The 19,051-nt window shown below is 39.3% G+C and overlaps 2 protein-coding genes across 3 annotated transcripts; one reads left to right on the forward strand and one right to left on the reverse strand.

The window, feature by feature from the left end:
- Window positions 1-352: 352 nt before the first annotated feature.
- best1 (bestrophin 1) lies at window positions 353-6,798 on the reverse strand. Its single transcript, XM_066667879.1, has 9 exons — window positions 6,678-6,798; window positions 6,135-6,344; window positions 5,540-5,634; window positions 4,749-4,982; window positions 3,767-3,921; window positions 2,879-3,031; window positions 2,611-2,691; window positions 2,271-2,422; window positions 353-1,560 (listed from the first exon to the last, which is right to left on the reverse strand). Exons 2-9 carry the CDS (start codon window positions 6,284-6,286, stop codon window positions 516-518), a joined length of 2,067 nt encoding a protein of 688 aa, XP_066523976.1. The 5' UTR covers window positions 6,287-6,344; window positions 6,678-6,798; the 3' UTR covers window positions 353-515.
- Window positions 6,799-10,255: 3,457 nt separating this feature from the next.
- rab3il1 (RAB3A interacting protein (rabin3)-like 1) lies at window positions 10,256-16,971 on the forward strand. 2 transcript variants are annotated; one of them, XM_066667880.1, is made up of 11 exons: window positions 10,256-10,457; window positions 11,087-11,279; window positions 11,774-11,869; window positions 11,951-12,028; window positions 12,132-12,359; window positions 13,392-13,520; window positions 13,620-13,732; window positions 14,236-14,259; window positions 14,730-14,829; window positions 14,986-15,052; window positions 15,151-16,971. In XM_066667880.1, exons 2-11 carry the CDS (start codon window positions 11,151-11,153, stop codon window positions 15,234-15,236), a joined length of 1,050 nt encoding a protein of 349 aa, XP_066523977.1. In that variant the 5' UTR covers window positions 10,256-10,457; window positions 11,087-11,150; the 3' UTR covers window positions 15,237-16,971. The 2 variants fall into 2 exon arrangements, with proteins under 2 accessions (XP_066523977.1, XP_066523978.1); XM_066667881.1 differs by lacking the exon at window positions 14,236-14,259.
- The last annotated feature ends 2,080 nt before the right edge of the window (window positions 16,972-19,051 follow it).

Below are 19,051 nucleotides of genomic sequence, written 5' to 3' on the forward strand. Positions count from 1 at the left end.
ATATTTATAGATATATAAAACGATACAATATACAGCTGAAATCTGAAATTTTCATGTTTTTACATTTTAGTTATTATCTGTGCTCCTCTAACTGGGTTTAAAATTGCTATTTTTGTAATTGTTTGTGCATATTTCTAACAGAGCATGGGTACAAATTAATACTTTGAACTTTCAAAGACCTTTTATATATATATATACATCTGTCTGCCTGCTCTTCATAGATAAATTAATACTCTGGCTTCTTGAAAACTCTACATAAATAAAATGTATTATTATTTTTTATTATTATCAGATTTGAGCATCAGTGTTTCCCATCTTCCATTTCAGACATTTCAATCTTCCTCATGTTCCTTTTGCATTAGCTGTCATATTTATCACATAGTTTTCCAATGGTTGCTTGTCAACGCTGTGAAAAATGCTCCCGAATATTAACAGACTTCCATAGAATTGTTCACTAAGCCTGATGCTGTGGTATATTGGTCATACTGGAGACTGTGGGACACCCTTCATCTTCCTCAGTATTGTTCCCTCACTCCATTGGCTTTCACTGTCCCACTCTGCACCAACCCGCCCATCAAATCACCCTCAGAGAGTGAAATCCCAGAATCATTGGGTGAGTTGTGTTGACTGGTTGCTTGTGGTGTTGCCGTCGCAGCAGGAGCAACAGTGTTAGCTGTGTTGGTTAGTGTTGTGGTGCTTCTGTTGATTGGCCGTAAGATGTTTGCTGAGCTGCTTGCAAGTCCTGTGCTATTGTAGAGGCTACCAGTGCTGTTGAGGTTGTTTATGCTGTTAGTCGCACTAGGAAGGTTTACACACCCTGAGCTTGTACTGGCCTGGATGGGATTCCGTGAAGGAGGGGTGAAAGAGAACACCCTCTCGCCTCCTCCACGAGCACTTGGAGGTCCTGGCTGGCCATCCAATGGGGGAGGGGTGTCGAGAGACAGACGAGGGGGCAAAGGACGATGGGACAGGAGTCCCTGAGTGGGCCGAGGTTTTGGTAGTGGGTCAGGGAATGAGAAAGCAGGAGCAGGCGGGTGTTCCCGATCACCTCCAACCCAGGGAAATGCAGAGGATGGAGGAGGTGGGATTTGACTTGGAGTATCTGGAGGAGGCAGCTGCTGTGACTCCAGCAGTGGGTGAGCCAGGGAGCTGGAACTTTGTGCCAGGTCACCCTGTGGCCTTCTGGGTGGGCGAGGTCTGAGGATAGGTGGGGGAACGCAATGGATAGGTGTCTGTGGACAGCTATAGAAGCCAGGTCTTTCGTAAAGGGGCATGGAGGAGAAGCTGTACTCAGCCATGTCCCGTTCTGAGGGGTTGTGAGCATGGCCAGTGTTGGCAGTTGCCTCGTTATGAAGGTACAGTGGGAAGCGGCTGAGAGGAGCACGAGGTCGGCGACGCAGCAAAGAAACCCTGGAGGGAGGAGTGGAGCGAGGGAAACTGGGAGACTGCACACCCAAAAGACGACTCAGACTGCCCAGGAGAGGAGTGGAGTGGTTGGCCTCTTCATGCTCCTTGATCTGCTCCAGATTGTGCTGAAACTCCATCTCCTCTTTGGGAACACTGAGAGAGAGTAACATAAAACAATTTCACAAGCAGAAACTAACATCCACCAAATATAGTCAGCTAGCACACATTTTACTGGGCTGTTGATAAAAAAAAACTAATTTATTGCACAATTTGCTGTGAGTAATTGCAATTGATCCCATTGTGTCTTCTTACGGCTGAAACTTTTAATGGATATTCCATCCATCCATCCATTATCTGTAACCGCTTATCCAATTTAGGGTCGCGGGGGGTCCAGAGCCTACCTGGAATCATCGGGCGCAAGGCGGGAATACACCCTGGAGGGGACGCCAGTCCTTCACAGGGCAACACAGACACACACACATTCACTCACACCTACGGACACTTTCGAGTCGCCAATCCACCTGCAACGTGTGTTTTTGGACTGTGGGAGGAAACCGGAGCACCCGGAGGAAACCCACGCGGACACACGCGGAGGAAACACACCAACTCCTCACAGACAGTCACCCGGAGCGGGAATCGAACCCACAACCTCCAGGCCCCTGGAGCTGTGTGACTGCGACACTACCTGCTGCACCACCGTGCCGCCCTTTAATGGATATTTATATATAAAATGAAAATGAATGTAATATGTAAGAATATTAATATTAGTATCCCCAAAAGACATCAAAATAATAGTTAAATATCAGTTTTCAATGTTTGGGCTTCTGAGCAGTCTATTGTTAACTGTATTACAGAACGTTTACCTGATGTCCAAAGCAGAACCCATGTAAGAGGGTTTTCGGTGTTCAGCGCTGGCGGCTGTGTAAGGAGGCTGGGGCTCTGATTCATTCCAGTATCTATCCCTCTCTACTACTGGAACTAGATCATACATATCATCAACTGACAGCAGAGACACCTGAGAGACAAAAAGAAAGAAAATTTTATTTCAGATAACATGTTATTTTGTGCTCTTTAATTTGACATCATATTAATGCATCCTAATCTTCATCAGGGTTCTACGGCTGTAGTATTAGAAGGAAATGAGAGAGGGAAAAGGGTGGTGATCTAATTGCAGACATCATATTTCAATAATTAAGAAGATACCTGTAAATTGCGGTCCACCAGCCAGTTTGTCTCAAAGTCATCATCGTCTTCGCCAAACGGATTGATGAGCTGCTCTGCCACCTGTAGTTACACAATTTATTAAATGCCATTACCGAGTTGCATGAAGGACAAAGCCAGGCCATTATCAAACAACTGTAAGACTTCTTAGACCTATTTGCTAGATTGTTATTATCTAGAAAATATGCTGGGGCTTTTCCACGTTTGCCAGATTGGGTCATGTAGTGTGACTGCACATATTAGCACAAACCTTGAGCCAGCCAACATAGAAGAAAAACTGTAGCAAGGTGAAGAGTGGAAGGTAGAAGTCGAGGTCATGACCTGGGTAACCTTGGGTGGGGTCAAGAAACTGCCGACCAATAATACAAGCCAAGAAGAAACTGTACACAGCCACAGTTACAACCTGTGTAAAATGGCAGAGATAGCTAATATGTGAGCTTACAGGGTACCGATTAGTTTAGACTAGAACATAAAGTACTGTGCAAAAAAATCAGACCACCAGATGATAAGAAAATCTTATTTGTCTATCTATCATCACTGTCCTCGAAAAAAGACATTACCTAATTTTGGAGCATTTATTTGGGTCAATTCCTCATAACATGTTCACACAATGTGAAGGACAGCTGCTATATGAAAATGATTAGAAGGGTGATCTCTGACTTGTGCACAGCACTGTAGAACATTTTTATTTTGCATTATATTGCATTATTAAATGTGTGAATCAAATAATTCTTTTTTCCACTTAAACATTTTGACCTACTAATTGGGTAACATTAGCAAATTCCAATTCTAATTACAATCTTTTCATTGATTTCTCTTGGTGGTTATGTTAATATTAGTAAAGCACTACACTAGACCGATCGTTCAGACCTGAGTGTACACAAGTGGAAGACTTATCCAGTCATAGCAGTACAGCTTCATGCACTGAGAGCGCAATGTACTTAACTCCTAAAAAGGAAGAAAAGACACAAAACACATGCTGGGCTGCCAGTGCTATCTGGAAAAACCTCTTATTCAGTGATGGCACACCTCCTCAGTGTTATGTATAAGATTAAACTGAACACCTTTCTGTAGGTCCAAAACCATCCTACAAAAATAGCTTTCTACTTCGTCTTACACAAGCCGCTGTCAAACATACATTTAGAATAGCAGTGAGTGCGACGTCGTTGTTGATGCGCCCCTCTGTCCTTGCTCTGAGGGCCAGGTTGACAAACCACATACAAGGAACCCAAAATTTATTATGAGGAGATGGCAAATCCTCCAACTGTCTCAGCTCCTCTACAGTCATCAACCCTGAGAGAAAGAGAGAGAGAGAGAGAGAGAGAGAGAGAGAGAGAGAGAGAAATGAGATGGAATGAGACAAGCGAGACAAGCCCAAGGTAATGTCTTCTACAGATTTATCTGTTTTTGTGTAAACAGTTTGAACTGTTTATGACATGACCTTAAGTTTGAGTTCTGAATTCTGTGTTAATGGAGCCAAGTCTCTGAAGAAACAGACCCTTAATCCTTGTTGTTTCCTGGGTGAGTCTCAATACCAGACACTGGGGGGTACCACGGCAGCAGCATTCCACAGAGCTCTATTCATTTGGCCACGTCATTTAGCCCCTCTATTTTATTCTGGTACACACCAGGATTTTGGTCTAGAATCTTCTGTGTTGTTCCACTGATTCTGTGTTTCTGATTGGATGATACACAAGAACGAATCTGCTTCTCTGACTACTCTCCACTTGTGTTGAACTGTACTGCTAGTTTTTGACCAAACTGGCTGCAGAAAAGTGTATGAAAGAATTCAAACATATTATTCACAGTTTTTAGTTAAGTAGTAGGATACAAGTTGTAAATAAACAAGAAATTTAAGACATGCCAAGAATGAAAAGACCCATAATGATTTCTAAAAGAACTGAAGAACATTTAGCATCAGGGAAAAAAAACAGATTTGATCACATTTACAAATAGAACTTAGAATTCCAATAATTATTTTTATAATTCAATTTGTGTTAGCACTAGGAGAAACTGTGAATTGCAGCATTGTTGATTGACATTAGAAATTAGCAGAAATAGATATGTTTCTATATACAAATATTATATAAAACTGTAGGAACAGAGTCGGCGAAGCATACCTGCCTGTACCAGGTGCTCCATGGTGGGGAACCTCTTGTAGACAGCCGTACTGATAGAGCGATAGATGAGGATCCCGGAGAGGTTAGCATAGCGCACTAAACTCCTGCGGATCAGTCTGGCTCCCTCATCTGCCCCCCGAACATGACCACCCACCAACGCAGATATGCGATCTGGCCATGGGACACTCTCAAACTGACCCCACCAGCGAGATACCACAAGAGTCACATAGAAACCTGCCCAACATCCGCATAAATACACTACATAAACATTTACTATTATTGAGAGCATAAATATGAAGCCATTGTTCCTGATTTACAAACCTATTCACAATGAACATGTACATCTTTTAGGCCACTTAAGAACATACTTGGTCCTTCCTTCACCCTCATAAATATCATCACTCAAATATGATTTCTGTTATTGTTTCAGAAAGATCTGAGAGCACTCATGTACAACTGTCTTTACATCATCATTTACAGTTAGAGACAGCAATGTATGACAGAGCCACACAAATGGATAAACTAAGATGGTTCTTTAAGAACTTTTATGTAATGCTGCAGAGTTTCACCAGAAAAATATAAAGGGCCTGCCTGAAAATTTAACTAAAACATCATTTGAAAATAATATTGATCTTATTTCAGACAAATAGAAAGGACCCAAAATGATTTGGAGAACAATGTTCCATTAACAGTCATTTAAAATTACAAAGGAATGAAACGTGATACTTGGAATACAGGCATGATAAGTCACTTCCCTCTCACAGATATTAAGTGGAGTAACATCCACTCACCTAATACAAAGGACACAGGAATGAGCTGTGCGTATTGATCGCAATAGATGGCCAGCTTCTCAAACTGCCTTCTCTGTCCTTCTTCCAAAATGACCCTATAAACAACATTTAGATACAACATGTCTGATTCCAGTGTTACATGTCTATATATCTGTTTAGTTTAAGGATAGTTCATTCTGGTTCAGTAGAGTACTACACTCCAGCTAATTTTGGAGGTTAATTGGTTGTTGTACCATTAAATCTATGTACCAATTCATATTAAATTTAGTATGGTGTGCTAGAGTATGGAAATAATCAAACTGTGCCAGGACTGTGTCCTCTACTTCTGGTGTGGACCATTCCCTGAACTGGTGATAATTGACAATAATATTAAGAGCCGTTCCACAATCCACAAACCTTCAGGAGATAACATTAAACTATTTTATGTCTCTTTCATGTAGAGTTGTTATGTTTTTGTGGAAAGAGTAATTCATTAGCATTTCTATTGGCCTATTTATCCTGAAATTTTTGACATAATATAAAGAGTAGCAGATATATGGTTTTCCTTGGAAAACATTGTGTAAGCAGCAGCAGGAGTAGCGGTGTTTGCCTGTACCTGTAGAGGATACTGATCGTGCAGTAAAGCAGAACAAAGATGAGCAGCTCTCTGTATAGGAGCTTATAAATGCTGCCTTTCCAACGCAAGAGTAGGTGAGAGAAGGTGCCGAGCCGGGCATCTGCAACCCTGCGAGAGTATGTTACAGTCATCTCTATCCCAAAAGAAGCCCTTCACCCACCACAAGATCCTGGGGCTCTGCCTTTGGAACTGTGTAAAAGCAACAAACAAGACACACACACACACACACATATATATACAGCTGATGACTTCTGGCATACTATATCAGTGAATCATTAGTACTGTGATTCATTTTGAGACCAAGTGGAAGGTGTACAGAAACAAGGGAAACAAATATTTTTTGTCCTAGAACTTTTAGTCAATCAAGCATTGTTTGTCACAACTTCGTGGCTATTTAAGTCTGAATTTTAAAGGTAGTATTTCTACAGCAGTGTAGTTCAGTCAAAGAATTATTCTTAGTCTGAGAAATTCACCTGTGGTGGTCTAAGTCAAGCCAATGTAATGAACATATAAGAAACTTACCACCACACCAGTTGGTACACTGATCACATGAAGAAAGGCAGTTTCAAAGCTACTCAGTGTGCCTAATGAAACTAATGTTGACAGCCTTCATGAGTGGCAGCGGAGCTGGGGATGCAGGAGAGGATGGAAAAATGGAAAGGGACGCCCACACCTCCGGTCACTTGACATGTTAATCGCTTTCAGCAACAATGGGGTATTGTGGGGAAGTGTGGTAGTTTAGTAATCTGACTAAATCTCTCATTGCCAAGTAGCCTACACACACAAGCAGAACATCATTTATCCCATTAATCGGACAATATAAGAAGTAATATTATGCAATAATATAATGTACTATTTTAAGGATGAATAAGAAGTCTTCGTGTATAATAATGAATGGGTTGAAGAGGAGAACTAGTGACCAGTGTAAAGCAGCCAACAAACAGCATGCATCACCACCTGGTGGAGAAAATGTTAACTGTCCTATGGCCCAGTTAAGTTTCTCATTAACCTGTGCTCGACAATGGAGAGAGAGAGAGAGAGAGAGAGAGAGAGAGAGAGAGAGAGACTTGGTCTGTTTTTCCACAATCTCTTGTGCAGGACAAGCCGTCTGGATGTTAATGCTGCTCAGTACTCTGTGTCGACCATATGAGAACTGATCGACAGGTAGGGTTCTGTTTTTCATTAGTATTTAGCTGTTCTGAGAGTTCTAACTGTAGAAGAAAGACTGGGACAAATCTGGTTTACATGTTAAAGGCTGCCCATGCCAGAAACCTGACAGTGCCTAAATTAGCTAAATTTGTGCTTTTTTCTGTATTCTACTTATATTGTATTTTTATATTATTAATACAATTGCATGCGCACAGCAGCAGATTTTAAATATTATCACCACAAATAAAGTTGTATGGTGCCACAAGTCACTGGGCACCTTTGGGACCAATGTATTGTAATGCAAATTGAGCAAGATGCAAAAAACAAAATGACCAGCCAAAGTGTCGAATAGTAAAATAAACTGTTTACTACATCATGAAGATGAAAGAAGGCAAATTAACTGACCATAAGTGAGAATGAACACTTGAATATCATAGAAGCATTCCAGGAATATTCTCTACAGTGCAGAAAAAATGTTAACAAAACAAACACCTTCAGGAAATGACACCTGCAGACCTTCTGACAAGAGGCAAACTCTCAACAACACTGTACATTACTTAATGTTCTAAAGCCTCACAAAGAGGAGACAAACATTAACTTGCACTCAAGGGCAAAGTATAATGGAGATCAGCAGTAGCCTTGAATTGTTACACTATGCAAGGAGGTTGAAGCGGGAATTTCTGCAGTCCTATCCTATGCCCTTTTCATGACTTGAGAATGGAGTATATATTATCTTCATGAAGGTAGTACCACTAAAAATAGCATAATAGGCATGTCATATTTACACAAGATAGAGAAAGGAATAAAAAACATTGCAACAAAATACACAGAAAACTAACATTGACTTAACATTGAAATAAAAAAGAATGTCAATGTTGCCTGTGGCTTGACTGGACATTTAAGTGATAAACAGCAATAGGGACTACTTTTATCTTTGTGTGAATGCTTCTAAGAGATAGACATTCTGTTTGTTGCACTCAGGCACATGCTGATAACTGAGAATGATGGAGGTCAGTAGACAGAGTCAGAGATCCTGACAGAAACGCAGGACTGTATCAGTACCTCTAAGTAGATGATGGATGCCTTTGAGGGGATTCATGCTGTGCAGCTGTCGTCCTCACCTCCTTCAGTGTCCAGATCGGGTCCAGACTATGAGGTGCTGGTGACCGGTACCTCAGGAATTGCAGTGTACTCCTCACACACGTTTTTTGGAAAAGACAACTTTTCAGATCACAGACAAAGCAAACACAGCAGAGCTAAAGAAGAGAGATGTCCAGTTGGAAGGTAAGAGATGGCTGATGGTAAGATGTGCGGATGTAAATGTTTGTAAGCAGGGATGTTACAGCTGGAGCAATAGTGGAATAACATTGTAATAGCTGACTACAAAAAAGGCTCATAAAACCATCCCTTATTCTGAATGAACAGTTTCTGTGTGATCAACACCTTTATATAGTATATCCACCTATTCAGCCTACAGCCTTTTAGCCCAGCATGTCAGCATGTGTTGGCCACAGAACCCCAAGGATCAAACAACATAGCACTTTTTTACCATGTCTAAACAGCCCTAGACAGAACAACCAGTTTTAGAGCATCTTCCTTTAAATGAGTTGGGGTGTCTGTTTACATCAAATGCCTGAGCAGTCAGAAGTGTAGAGGAGTGAGGAGCAAAAATGCTGTTTTTTTTTTCATTTTTTTTTATCATGCTCACTTTGTTCTCTAGCTGCTTCCTTCTTTATTTTGCCGTATACACACTGTACAATTTTTTCTGAGCTCATTTTGTTTTTCTCTGTGTTACCTTATCTTGGCACACTCATTTAAATACCTGTCCCTAGGCAACCCACATAAAATTGACTGGCTTTTGTCATTTCATGGTTTGTAGGTGCTGCAGATATCAAATTTGTGTGCTAATTAAAAATTTTTCTAATTACTTTTCCTAATTAAAAAGTAGCCTCATAGAGACTGTATTTAGCACCTTATATATCTGTGTGTTTGTGTGTACACATTTACAGGTGTGTGTGTGTGTGTGTGTTTGTATAAAATTCAGTTTGGGATGTCCAGGTTTCTGTAACCTATCCAAAGACACATTACTTGTGTGTGTGTGTGTGTGTGTGTGTAAACATACAAAGCCTGATTCTGGATGGATAATTTGCCTTTAACTCTAGGAAAACAGGCAATTCACCATTTCATGAAATATATGATAACCCATCTTAACTTTTGCAAAGTATCTTCACTGATAAAGGACAGAATTTTTTTTGGTGTTGTTGATGAAAGTGATATGTATGGGTTATTTTTACGCAAAGTATTATTAACTAATGTTGTATGAACACCACCTCTCTTTCCCCTGAACTTGTTCTGTGCCCTTGAATTATTCTGGTTCCTCGTGTGACTTCTGATATATAGGCTTACTTAGATAATAAGTATCAAGGTTTTTTAATTTGTATATTGAGCACTTTTGATACATTTCTCCATAATGTAGAGGATATCCTCAGAATACTGGTTCAAAATGCTTGCTACTGTCAGAAAAATCCAACTATGGAAACAGAACACAGCACAACCCATCTTTAAAATGTTCTTCTGCAAGTTTTATGTATTTACACATTATGACCAAAGAGGTCGCCAATTCCCCAAACTTAGTTCAGATTAAAATTGAGGTATGTGTTAAATTTTACTCAATCAAACGTGTGGTTAAACTCTATAGATATAGATAGAATAGACCGGAGGAACAATGTAGTAAACGCTTATATATTGTGTACCTTGATATCTGGGCATTGTAAATTTTGTAGTATTAAGGATACATACTTGCGCTCTGGTATGTCGTGGAAAAGATAACAGTAGAAAGTGTGAATGGGTTGAGTGGGTGGGGCGGCAGGGCTCGTTTCCCGAATTAAGGACTCAGCCGCGAGGAGTGGAGAGAGAGAGAGAGAGAGAGAGAGAGAGAGAGAGAGAGACGCCTGAGGATCACGTGACGTGTTTACAACGCCTCGATCCCACATTCAGAAACACAACTGAGAGAGGGAGAAAAACACACACTCAGAGACATTAAAGTCTCAGTTTTTCATCTGTTCGCCTTCCAACGCTACGTGGGGAGCATGGGGGTTATCTGAGCTGTTGTTCTGGTGGATACTGCTGAGGACGGGCCGAGCATTTTCTGCGGTTTGTGTTTTATTTTCTCTGGAGCGGATGCTGCTGCTGTGTGGGACTGAAGGGAATCTGTAAGGGTGGGGATAGTGACATACCAGTCGAAAATTCAGCCTAAACTTAGCCGCATGTTTTACTCGAGACAGTCTAGAGAATAAGATTTAATCTGTGGTTTAAGATCGTTCGTGTCGTGTGGTTTGTTGTTGTTCATACACTTAAGCTATTTGCGCTTCTTTGATTTGTATGGAGGAATCCCAAATAGCCCATTGCTACCTGTGTAGTGCACTGCATAACTCGTGGTGTGTTATGTTTTAGTTACTTCTACATACAAATACATACAAATGTTAGGCATTTGGGTTTAGTTTATTAAATTATGGGGTGGTTTCCCAGACAGGGATTAAGCCTAGTCCTGGGTTACACATTATGAATTATGTGATTTTTCCATTGAAAGGACTAAACTTAATTCCTGTCTTGCAAACCTTGCCCAAGAAGTATATTAAAACACATCTGAGTAATAAAGTTCTGTCCAACTCCCAAGATGATCTGAATGTAGTCTAGCATTCACTGAGTGGTGTTTAACTATTTGTGGGTTGATGAATGCAGAGAGACTGCCCAAACTCCATTTTATTTTTTTATCTCCACAGGTTGATAGATCTGGAGCCTGATCTAGACCCTGAAGTAGTAGTGGGGGAAAGCAAAGGAGAAGGAATGCTTCAAGAAGAGTCAGGGGCACATGGAGGAGACACCTACAATGTGTCCCGCCTGCGGAGCTCATCTCTGGAAATCAGAGAAAAGGGCACAGAGTTCCTCAGAGAGCAGTTGGATGCTGCCCAGAAGGTGCTGTGAATATTTGCGCATTTAAAACATCACTCTGCTTTTACAATGGTCCATTACAGTGGTGCTTTTCTTAAAGTGACATTTAATTATCTCAATCTCTCTAAGTGTCAGATACATTATATGCAGCCCTTCTGCTGTATAACAGCCTATATATTTTGCACTATTAATGATTGGAGAATGCTGTAAATCCCAAATATGGGGGGGTTTATAGCCTACGCTTTTGAGTATATGGACCTTTGGCTCCTGTGAAGCTGTTCCAAAGAGTCTTATTTTATTTCTTGTCATTTTTTAGAGATGGTACAAGCTGAATGTGCACAATGTAATTTCAATTGGTGTCTTCAAATTTTTAAGGATACAGTGTACGTCACATACCATCCAATAATGGTGGACTATCATTATACCATATGTCTTCATTTATCCTTATACACAGTGAGCTTTAGTATTTAAGTATATACCTGGTAAAATAAAATTTAAAGAAAATCAATTCTCTACAGGAACTGAAGCTGAAGGGAGAAGAATGTGAGCGATTATCTCAAATAAGGGATCAGCTAGAGCAGGAACTAGAGGAATTGACGGCCAGTCTCTTTGAGGTGAGTTTTTGTTTGAAAGCAGTTTTTGTTTAAAAAAAGCATTGTCTCTTATTGATGCATGCCCTTGCATCTCTTCTTTAGGAGGCTCATAAGATGGTAAGGGAAGCTAACGTAAAACAAGCAACAGCTGAAAAGCAACTGAAGGAGGCACAAGGCAAGGTAACCTTTATATCGCTAAATATTCCTTCCAGTTATATATACTCTTTTTATCTTTTTTTTTTTTCCTCCAAGGCTGGTCTTAATGCATTTCCCCCTCTCTTAGATTGATGTCCTACAGGCGGAGGTGTCAGCCCTAAAGACTCTGGTACTCACCTCTACTCCTTCGTCCCCCAACCGCCAACTTCACCCACAGCTGCAGTCTACAGGCTCCAGAGCAGCATCGTCTCGGCCCAGAGGTCACACACGCAACAAAAGTGCCACCCTAAACATACCACCCCTCATGCAGGAGCCAACCAGTGCACCGACACAGATGAGCCGGGAAGACAAAGAGGTACTATTTTAAAGGAAAATGTCCATATGACTGACATGCAAATCAATCAGCCAAAAAGCATTGTTTGTTTTACCACCTACTAAAGAAACTTTGATTAAGGTTAAAATTTGAACTTCATGGCACAAACAGCTGACAAGCACTTAGAAAAATGTGTTTTTTGTATCACAAGTCATAATACACTGGTGATAAAACCAGGGATGAAAAATAGTTAAAAGATTGGGTGCACATTTTTGTGTAGAGTCTCCAGGACTGATGCTAGATCAAGTCTGATTGTGGATGGAGTGCACACTTTCTTGAAACCTGTTTCTGCCTTTTCCTCTTCTGACACACGTTTACTCATCTTTTTCTTTTTCTGTTAACCTCTCTCCTAATGATGCGTCCGATTTCACTTCCCAGTTCTACTACTGTTACCCTTATTTCTGTCTGCCTGTGTTCTTTACTATTACTGATGACACTTTTGTTTTCCTTCTCTCTCTCTCTTTCTCTTTCTCTCTCTCTCTCTCTCTCTCTCTTTCTCTCTCTAGCTCCTGCTCTCCCCTCTCTGATTCTGTGTCTTGTCTGGCTCACACTCTAAATCTGATTTATGAACTCTACTGACCACAGCAGAGAGGAGAGAAAGCCCACATTCTCAGCAGGTAACTGCCAGGCAGGGGGGCTTGTGGCTATGATTATGAGAACTGCAGTCTTCTGGAGGCTCTAAGTGAAATGGTTATTGTTGGTTCATGGTTGTTCATGTAGATCTGCCCTGTTCAGGCTACACAATTAAATTATTACCATGTTTTTTTAATTTTGCTATCGATTGGTAGCTTAGTTCATGTTTCTTTCTTATATGTTTCTGCATATAGAAATTTAATGAACAAATGTATTCATTTTCATTGGGCTTATATTTCTTGAAAGAGCAATTGTGTTCTTCTGTGTTTAGCTATTCATTTCACTTGCTAGCTCCCTTTTCTGTATTTCAATCTCATACAAACAGTGTAGAGGAAATCAATGATAAAAGAAAACTTTGGTCAATTGTTTCTTTCTCTCTAGCTGGACTCTGTATTGTTTGCTGAGTTTTTGTCTTGGAAGGAGGCTCCAAGTCTGGATCGATCTACTGCATTTATAAGCCGCATTTACAGGGAGGACATTGGGCCATGCCTCTCCTTCACTCGCTCAGAAGTATGCAAATTTGTGAGCATAAGTTTTGCATATACTTGTGTACAATGGACACTGGTGGAAATAACCTTTCTCTCTCCCTGTCCCTCTCTCCTACCCTAGCTTTCTCAGTCAGTTCAGAGTGCAGTGGAGAATAACTCGTTGACTATTGAGCCTGTTGCCATGACAGCGCTGCCTATGGTGAAGGCCTCAGCTATTGATTGTGGAGGCCCCAAGTGAGTCATGTACACCACACATGACAGCTTTTCTTTTCATTATGATACTTCTGTTATTGCTTTGGTATCCTCTCTAAGCTGTGTGATCATCTTAAAACAATCTTAATGTTTGTATGTTAATGTTTGAAAAATGATCCCAACAAAATCATTTTAATAATGTTGCAAAAGAAAATTAATGCAATGCTTTGTTTTGTGTGAGTCTGAATCACTGAAAGTGAGTCACACTGAAAGTTACCCTGCAACATACATTTTCAACCTATCCCCAAAGGTGCCAGACTGGAAATACTGGAATGTATTTTCGTCAGGGGAGCAAATGCTGTCTTACAGACTCAAATTCTTCAGTTATTTCATACTTAATAATTAGAGATGTATGCTTGTAACAACATAATTATGCTGACATTTAATCTGGGCTGGTACCTCACATGGTTTTGGTTTTGTTTGTTTCTGATCTGTTCTGATTAATCACAGTCTGATCACAGTTTGATATGGGGTTGTTTTCACAGTGGCTGTCGAGCACCAGTAGAGACGTAAGTGATTTTAGGAGTCGGTCATGTCACTAACACAGCCACTAACATGCTTCACAGGGTCAATATTCAGTATTCTTTGCCCTTCTTTTTTCCCAACTTTTGGTGTGCAGTTTTTGCATTGAAAATGTATCTGTTCAGTTTGACTACTTGGACCTAACTGAGAGTGTTCAATCCACTGTGTCATCAGTGGAATTTTTCCTATCTAACCTTCAGCTCATTATGAATGCATTGTCATGTTAACCCCTTTTTGTTCTAATGCTGACTTGAGAAAAATGTCTCAAACATTTGAGAGTGAGTTTTTTTTAATTAAGGTTTGTATTGGTTTTTTTCTGTTGCATTTCAGTGTTGTGTTGTCATTAAAACACTACATAAAACATATTTAAATCTTTAGGATGATTTCTATTTTGTGGATGTATTCTGGCCGAGTGACAGCTGTGTTAACAAATGTGTGTGTGTGTATGATGAAACAGGAAGTGTGCGCTGAGTGGACTGTCTCGTCCCTGCCGACATCGCATAAAACTGGGAGATAAAGAGAGTTATTACTACATCTCTCCCTCCAGCAGAGCTAGGGTACACATCTCTCTTCTTTCCCTGTGTCTGTTTGTCTGCAGTAACACAAGAAAAGCCAATACGTGTTTTAAGTTTTCTCTAGGGTATGATTTGGTTGGTTTATTTAGGTCACTAGCACTAACTTGATATGCAAATTCTCTCTTTCCCTCTGTCCAGATCACAGCAGTATGCAACTTCTTCACCTATATCAGATACATCCAACAGGGCCTGGTCAGACAGGACGGTGAGTGTTACTATAGGGTCCAGCGGAATGAAGCTCCTTTACACGTTTCTAGATCTAGAAAAAACATACAAATAATTCTGTTTCTCTTGTTTTTACAGTGGAGCAGATGTTTTGGGAGGTGATGCGTTTGAGGCGGGAAATGTCTGTGGCCAAGATGGGCTTCTTTATAACAGATGAAAGCTGAAGGATACCACTATGTGGTCATTCTGTGCACACAGCAGTTTGATAAAAGCAGCTGATTGGACTGAGACATTTGCTGTTGAATCAGCATGTTTTACTTTTTAGCAGGAACTGAAACTACAACCCAAAGCAGAATCATTGCACAGTAGCAGAACAGATCAAAGTGTGGTAAGAATTCTGAGATGAGTCTGTGTGCTGCGTTTAATCAGTATTATGTTGCTATGTGACTAGTTACTGGACAGAATAGACCAATGTTTCCCATGACGTTCACTACACACCTGACTATAAACTACAGTAAAATGCTGTGGAGCAAACGTGAATTGTTGCTGTTTTTTCCAGCACAGGTTACAGATATCCAAGTCATTTGCTTTTATGAATAGTCCCTGTTTCACCCAGTCATACATACACATACATACATACAGTCTATTAAACAAAATGACAGGTGCACTTCGTCAAGTGTTCTAAAGAGTTTACGGTTGTCAAACACTATTTGCCTCATTTTAATTTCACTTTTGCCTTGCTAAGCACGGCTCCACTAGCTATAGCAAAGGTTGTATTTAAAGGTTGTTTAAAATGCTGCATGAGATAAATAGGCAAGAATATGAACAAAGGTCAGCTCTCAGAAAAATGTTACGGCTGCTTTTCTAGCTAGATTAAACTTAATTATGTGCAAGGATATTATGCAATATTTACTTTAGTTTAGTGCAGAGAGAGGCACTAAGAAACGGAAACAAGCTGGCAATGATATGTACATGTTAGTACATGTACCGGATTTAACATTTTAAGTGTTGTAACAAATACTGGATTTCATCTGTCTGCCATTCAGTATGTTTATTGATTGTTGTATGTTAATTGTTGTATATGTATAGCATAATTTCATTTCAATAACAATGTTACTGAAACTGTTAGTCTTTTAGAATAGCACAAGCATCACCAATTTTTGCTGGCTTTCATTAACTTTGCCAATACACCATATTCTTATAGAGACAGTACTTAGTATGTATAACACTGCATGTTACACACAGGCATTATAACTTTTAATGCACTTTACTGACACTCCTTGTGCATAAGCCATTTCCGACACCACTAACACTGGTGTGTATGCATAGACTCAGCTATTTTTTTCTTTTTTAATGTTTTTTGTTACGCACATATGATGTTTACTCTGTCAGGATGGCCTTGGAGCCAGTTGATACTGTACTGAAGAATAATTATTGCATGAGTGACAATCATGATCTCTTTGACCATAATATGCTCCTGTGCAATATAGATACAGCAAAATGGCATGCAAACATAAATACTTGAAGAAAAAAAAAAGAAAAAACATTCACAAAATTCATGTCAAGGCAGACTGGCAAAGTAAATAAACCTCGTGTCAGTGGATATTACCATATATTAAGAAAGATTGGATAGTGCCATAAAGCAGGTGATTTATTCTATGTTTAGGATTAAACAGAGTTGAATAATTCAAGTTTACATACTCTAAAAATATTGAATGTTTTTACATGCAAGTGGAACTGCCTTGGGAGAGTAGGAACACACTTTACACTCCATATGTGGATTAATGTAATAAAATATTGGGTTGGTCATAATGAAAATGGCTACGTTTTTTGTATGTAAAGTTTTCATTTCATAGGAGTGTGGAAATTGTTAATAAAATATTGATCTTGGCACTTTTTTCCAAGAGTCATAGGCTTAAAGGTTCTATATCTGACATTATAAACATTCAAAATACTGCAAACAACTAATTTCATTCTAAAGATATTATTTAGTAAAGGCCCCTGAGCAGAAAACATCTGTTTGTGATGTGCTTTGTTGTGTGCGTGTTAATCCTGCCCTGTGGAGACTTTGGCCAACCCCAAGAGACAAGACAGTGATGTATATTCAGGTGACAGCAACTGTCCAAATATTCCTACAGAGAAGAAAAACAACACCCTACTTCAGCTAAAAAGGCAAGGAATGATAACTGATGAAAAAGTTTAGCAGCAACTTTCCCTGGGTATCTTGTTGAGAACATGAATGTGAGGAGGGAGGTGTGACTGAAGGGAAGGGCATGGTGAATACAAAGCATTTGTTTTGGTCTGAGACTCTTGTGCTTTAGTGCAACAACTAGTGGTAAATATAAGAAAATATATAAAATAAATAATCAATACTTAAAAATTAAATTATTTCTTTAAAAAAACAAAAAAGAAAAATCTAGCTATTGCTTCATCTGCTTCATGCTTAGTCATATCCTGAAGTTAGTCTAGTCTGGAGATTTTCCCTAATTAAAACCCAATTCTGTTGAAGTACCTTTATTCCATTAGCTGGTGAATGCAAGAGGGGGCACTATTTGGCAATACTTGGATGGTAGCTGGGTTTCTGAGAAAACACTAATGAATAAAAATAAACCAAAAACAGCAGTAAATCGGTCAATAGCACAGCTCTGCTTATTTGACACAATGGCATAGCTAGAAGGACCACCATGTAATTGAAACATCCATTTTTCTCAAAGTACATGGTTACATGGTAGTTGCTTCCTGGCATTGAAACCTTATATACCTTCTGGTTGAGTCAGTAGAAAACTACCAGTGTGAATAAATAATCTGGCCACGTCTTTCTGTGAGCCACCGAACAGGTTTAACAGAGAACCACAGCAAATGAAGTATGAAAAGCATGTTTTCACGTGTCAGCTCTTAAAGAAATACACGTGTTATGTGCAAGTAGTTAATCTGTACAAAAATACTTTATTTCTGATTTCTGATATTATATTAACCTAAAACCAGTTTTAACTTAATAAAGAGGAAAGGATCTTGGCTATAGCATGAAAGGCTTGTTACAATACACAATATATGTGTCATTCTCCACTGAGTACAAATTTACTAGTTTATAAATAATAAACATAAAAAAATGAATGCACTCAAGTGAACATTGATATTTTCACTGTTTCCTCTCACAGCATGTTCTGTTAACAGGCCCTGGATTTCTGATAAAAAACCTACAAGAAAATAAATGTTAAGAATCATCAACTTCATATAATCCAGCAGTTGACTTTTCAAAATGTAAAGTCCAAAGAAACCCCCCCACCTTCTGTAGATGATCATGATTAGGGCCATAATGGCCACCCCAGCTAGCACTGCCATGACTGCAGCAATGATTGAGGAGGCAGAAAGAGAGGGAGATGCAAATTCTATGGAAAACACAGTGATTTTTTTATGGACTTTACACAAATAAAAGTGCATAATTTCGCATTAAACAAAGTTTTCCCATGTCAGGATTCAGAGCAGGAACCAACATTTGTAAGCATTTCCCTGCCAAGTAACCCCCCTAAATACATGACTAAAAAAATAAATAAACTAATGAATGAATGGTTTTACTCTTTTTTTAAGCAGTGTTTTAAATTGATATTTTTTATTTAATTACATAACCCACAAGATGTTGACTTGCTGTAATAATCATTATTTTTCTTGAAAAAATTACTTACATTGTGAAAATGATGACGTATAGTATAGTATGTTATTTTAAAATGTAAGATATGCGATAATTTTTTGAGATAATAATATCATTGCCATGACACACTTGGGGAAAATACAAGCTATTGTTTCTGCTCTTGCTAATGGGACTCAATACCAGAGCCATATCTGCTTATGAAGTGTGATGCCACACGTGACATTTTGCCATTTCCGGCTTTTCATTGTTATGCTCATACTTAACTCAGAAGTCCTATAGCGTACATTTAATGTTAATATTCCCCAAATTTACTAATTTAGTGGTAAATCTGCTAACACTCTTTAACACACTTGTTAATTGGATATAGATGTGCTGATAATATAAAATATA

Source organism: Hoplias malabaricus, chromosome 4, assembly GCF_029633855.1.
Source record: "Hoplias malabaricus isolate fHopMal1 chromosome 4, fHopMal1.hap1, whole genome shotgun sequence".
Taxonomy (NCBI): Eukaryota; Metazoa; Chordata; class Actinopteri; order Characiformes; family Erythrinidae; genus Hoplias; species Hoplias malabaricus.

Bases quoted from the DNA above. Each gene is read 5' to 3' on its own strand.
- rab3il1 (XM_066667880.1), top strand. From the start codon at position 11,151: ATGCTTCAAGAAGAGTCAGGGGCACATGGAGGAGACACCTACAATGTG. The intron at 13,521-13,619 runs GTATGCAAATTT...CTCCTACCCTAG, and splicing joins TCTCCTTCACTCGCTCAGAA to CTTTCTCAGTCAGTTCAGAG. The intron at 14,260-14,729 runs GTAAGTGATTTT...ATGATGAAACAG, and splicing joins TGTCGAGCACCAGTAGAGAC to GAAGTGTGCGCTGAGTGGAC.
- best1 (XM_066667879.1), bottom strand. From the start codon at position 6,286: ATGACTGTAACATACTCTCGCAGGGTTGCAGATGCCCGGCTCGGCACC. The intron at 2,423-2,610 runs GTATCTTCTTAA...TTTGTCTCTCAG, and splicing joins TGGTGGACCGCAATTTACAG to GTGTCTCTGCTGTCAGTTGA. The intron at 1,561-2,270 runs GTAAACGTTCTG...ACTCTCTCTCAG, and splicing joins GGTTCTGCTTTGGACATCAG to TGTTCCCAAAGAGGAGATGG.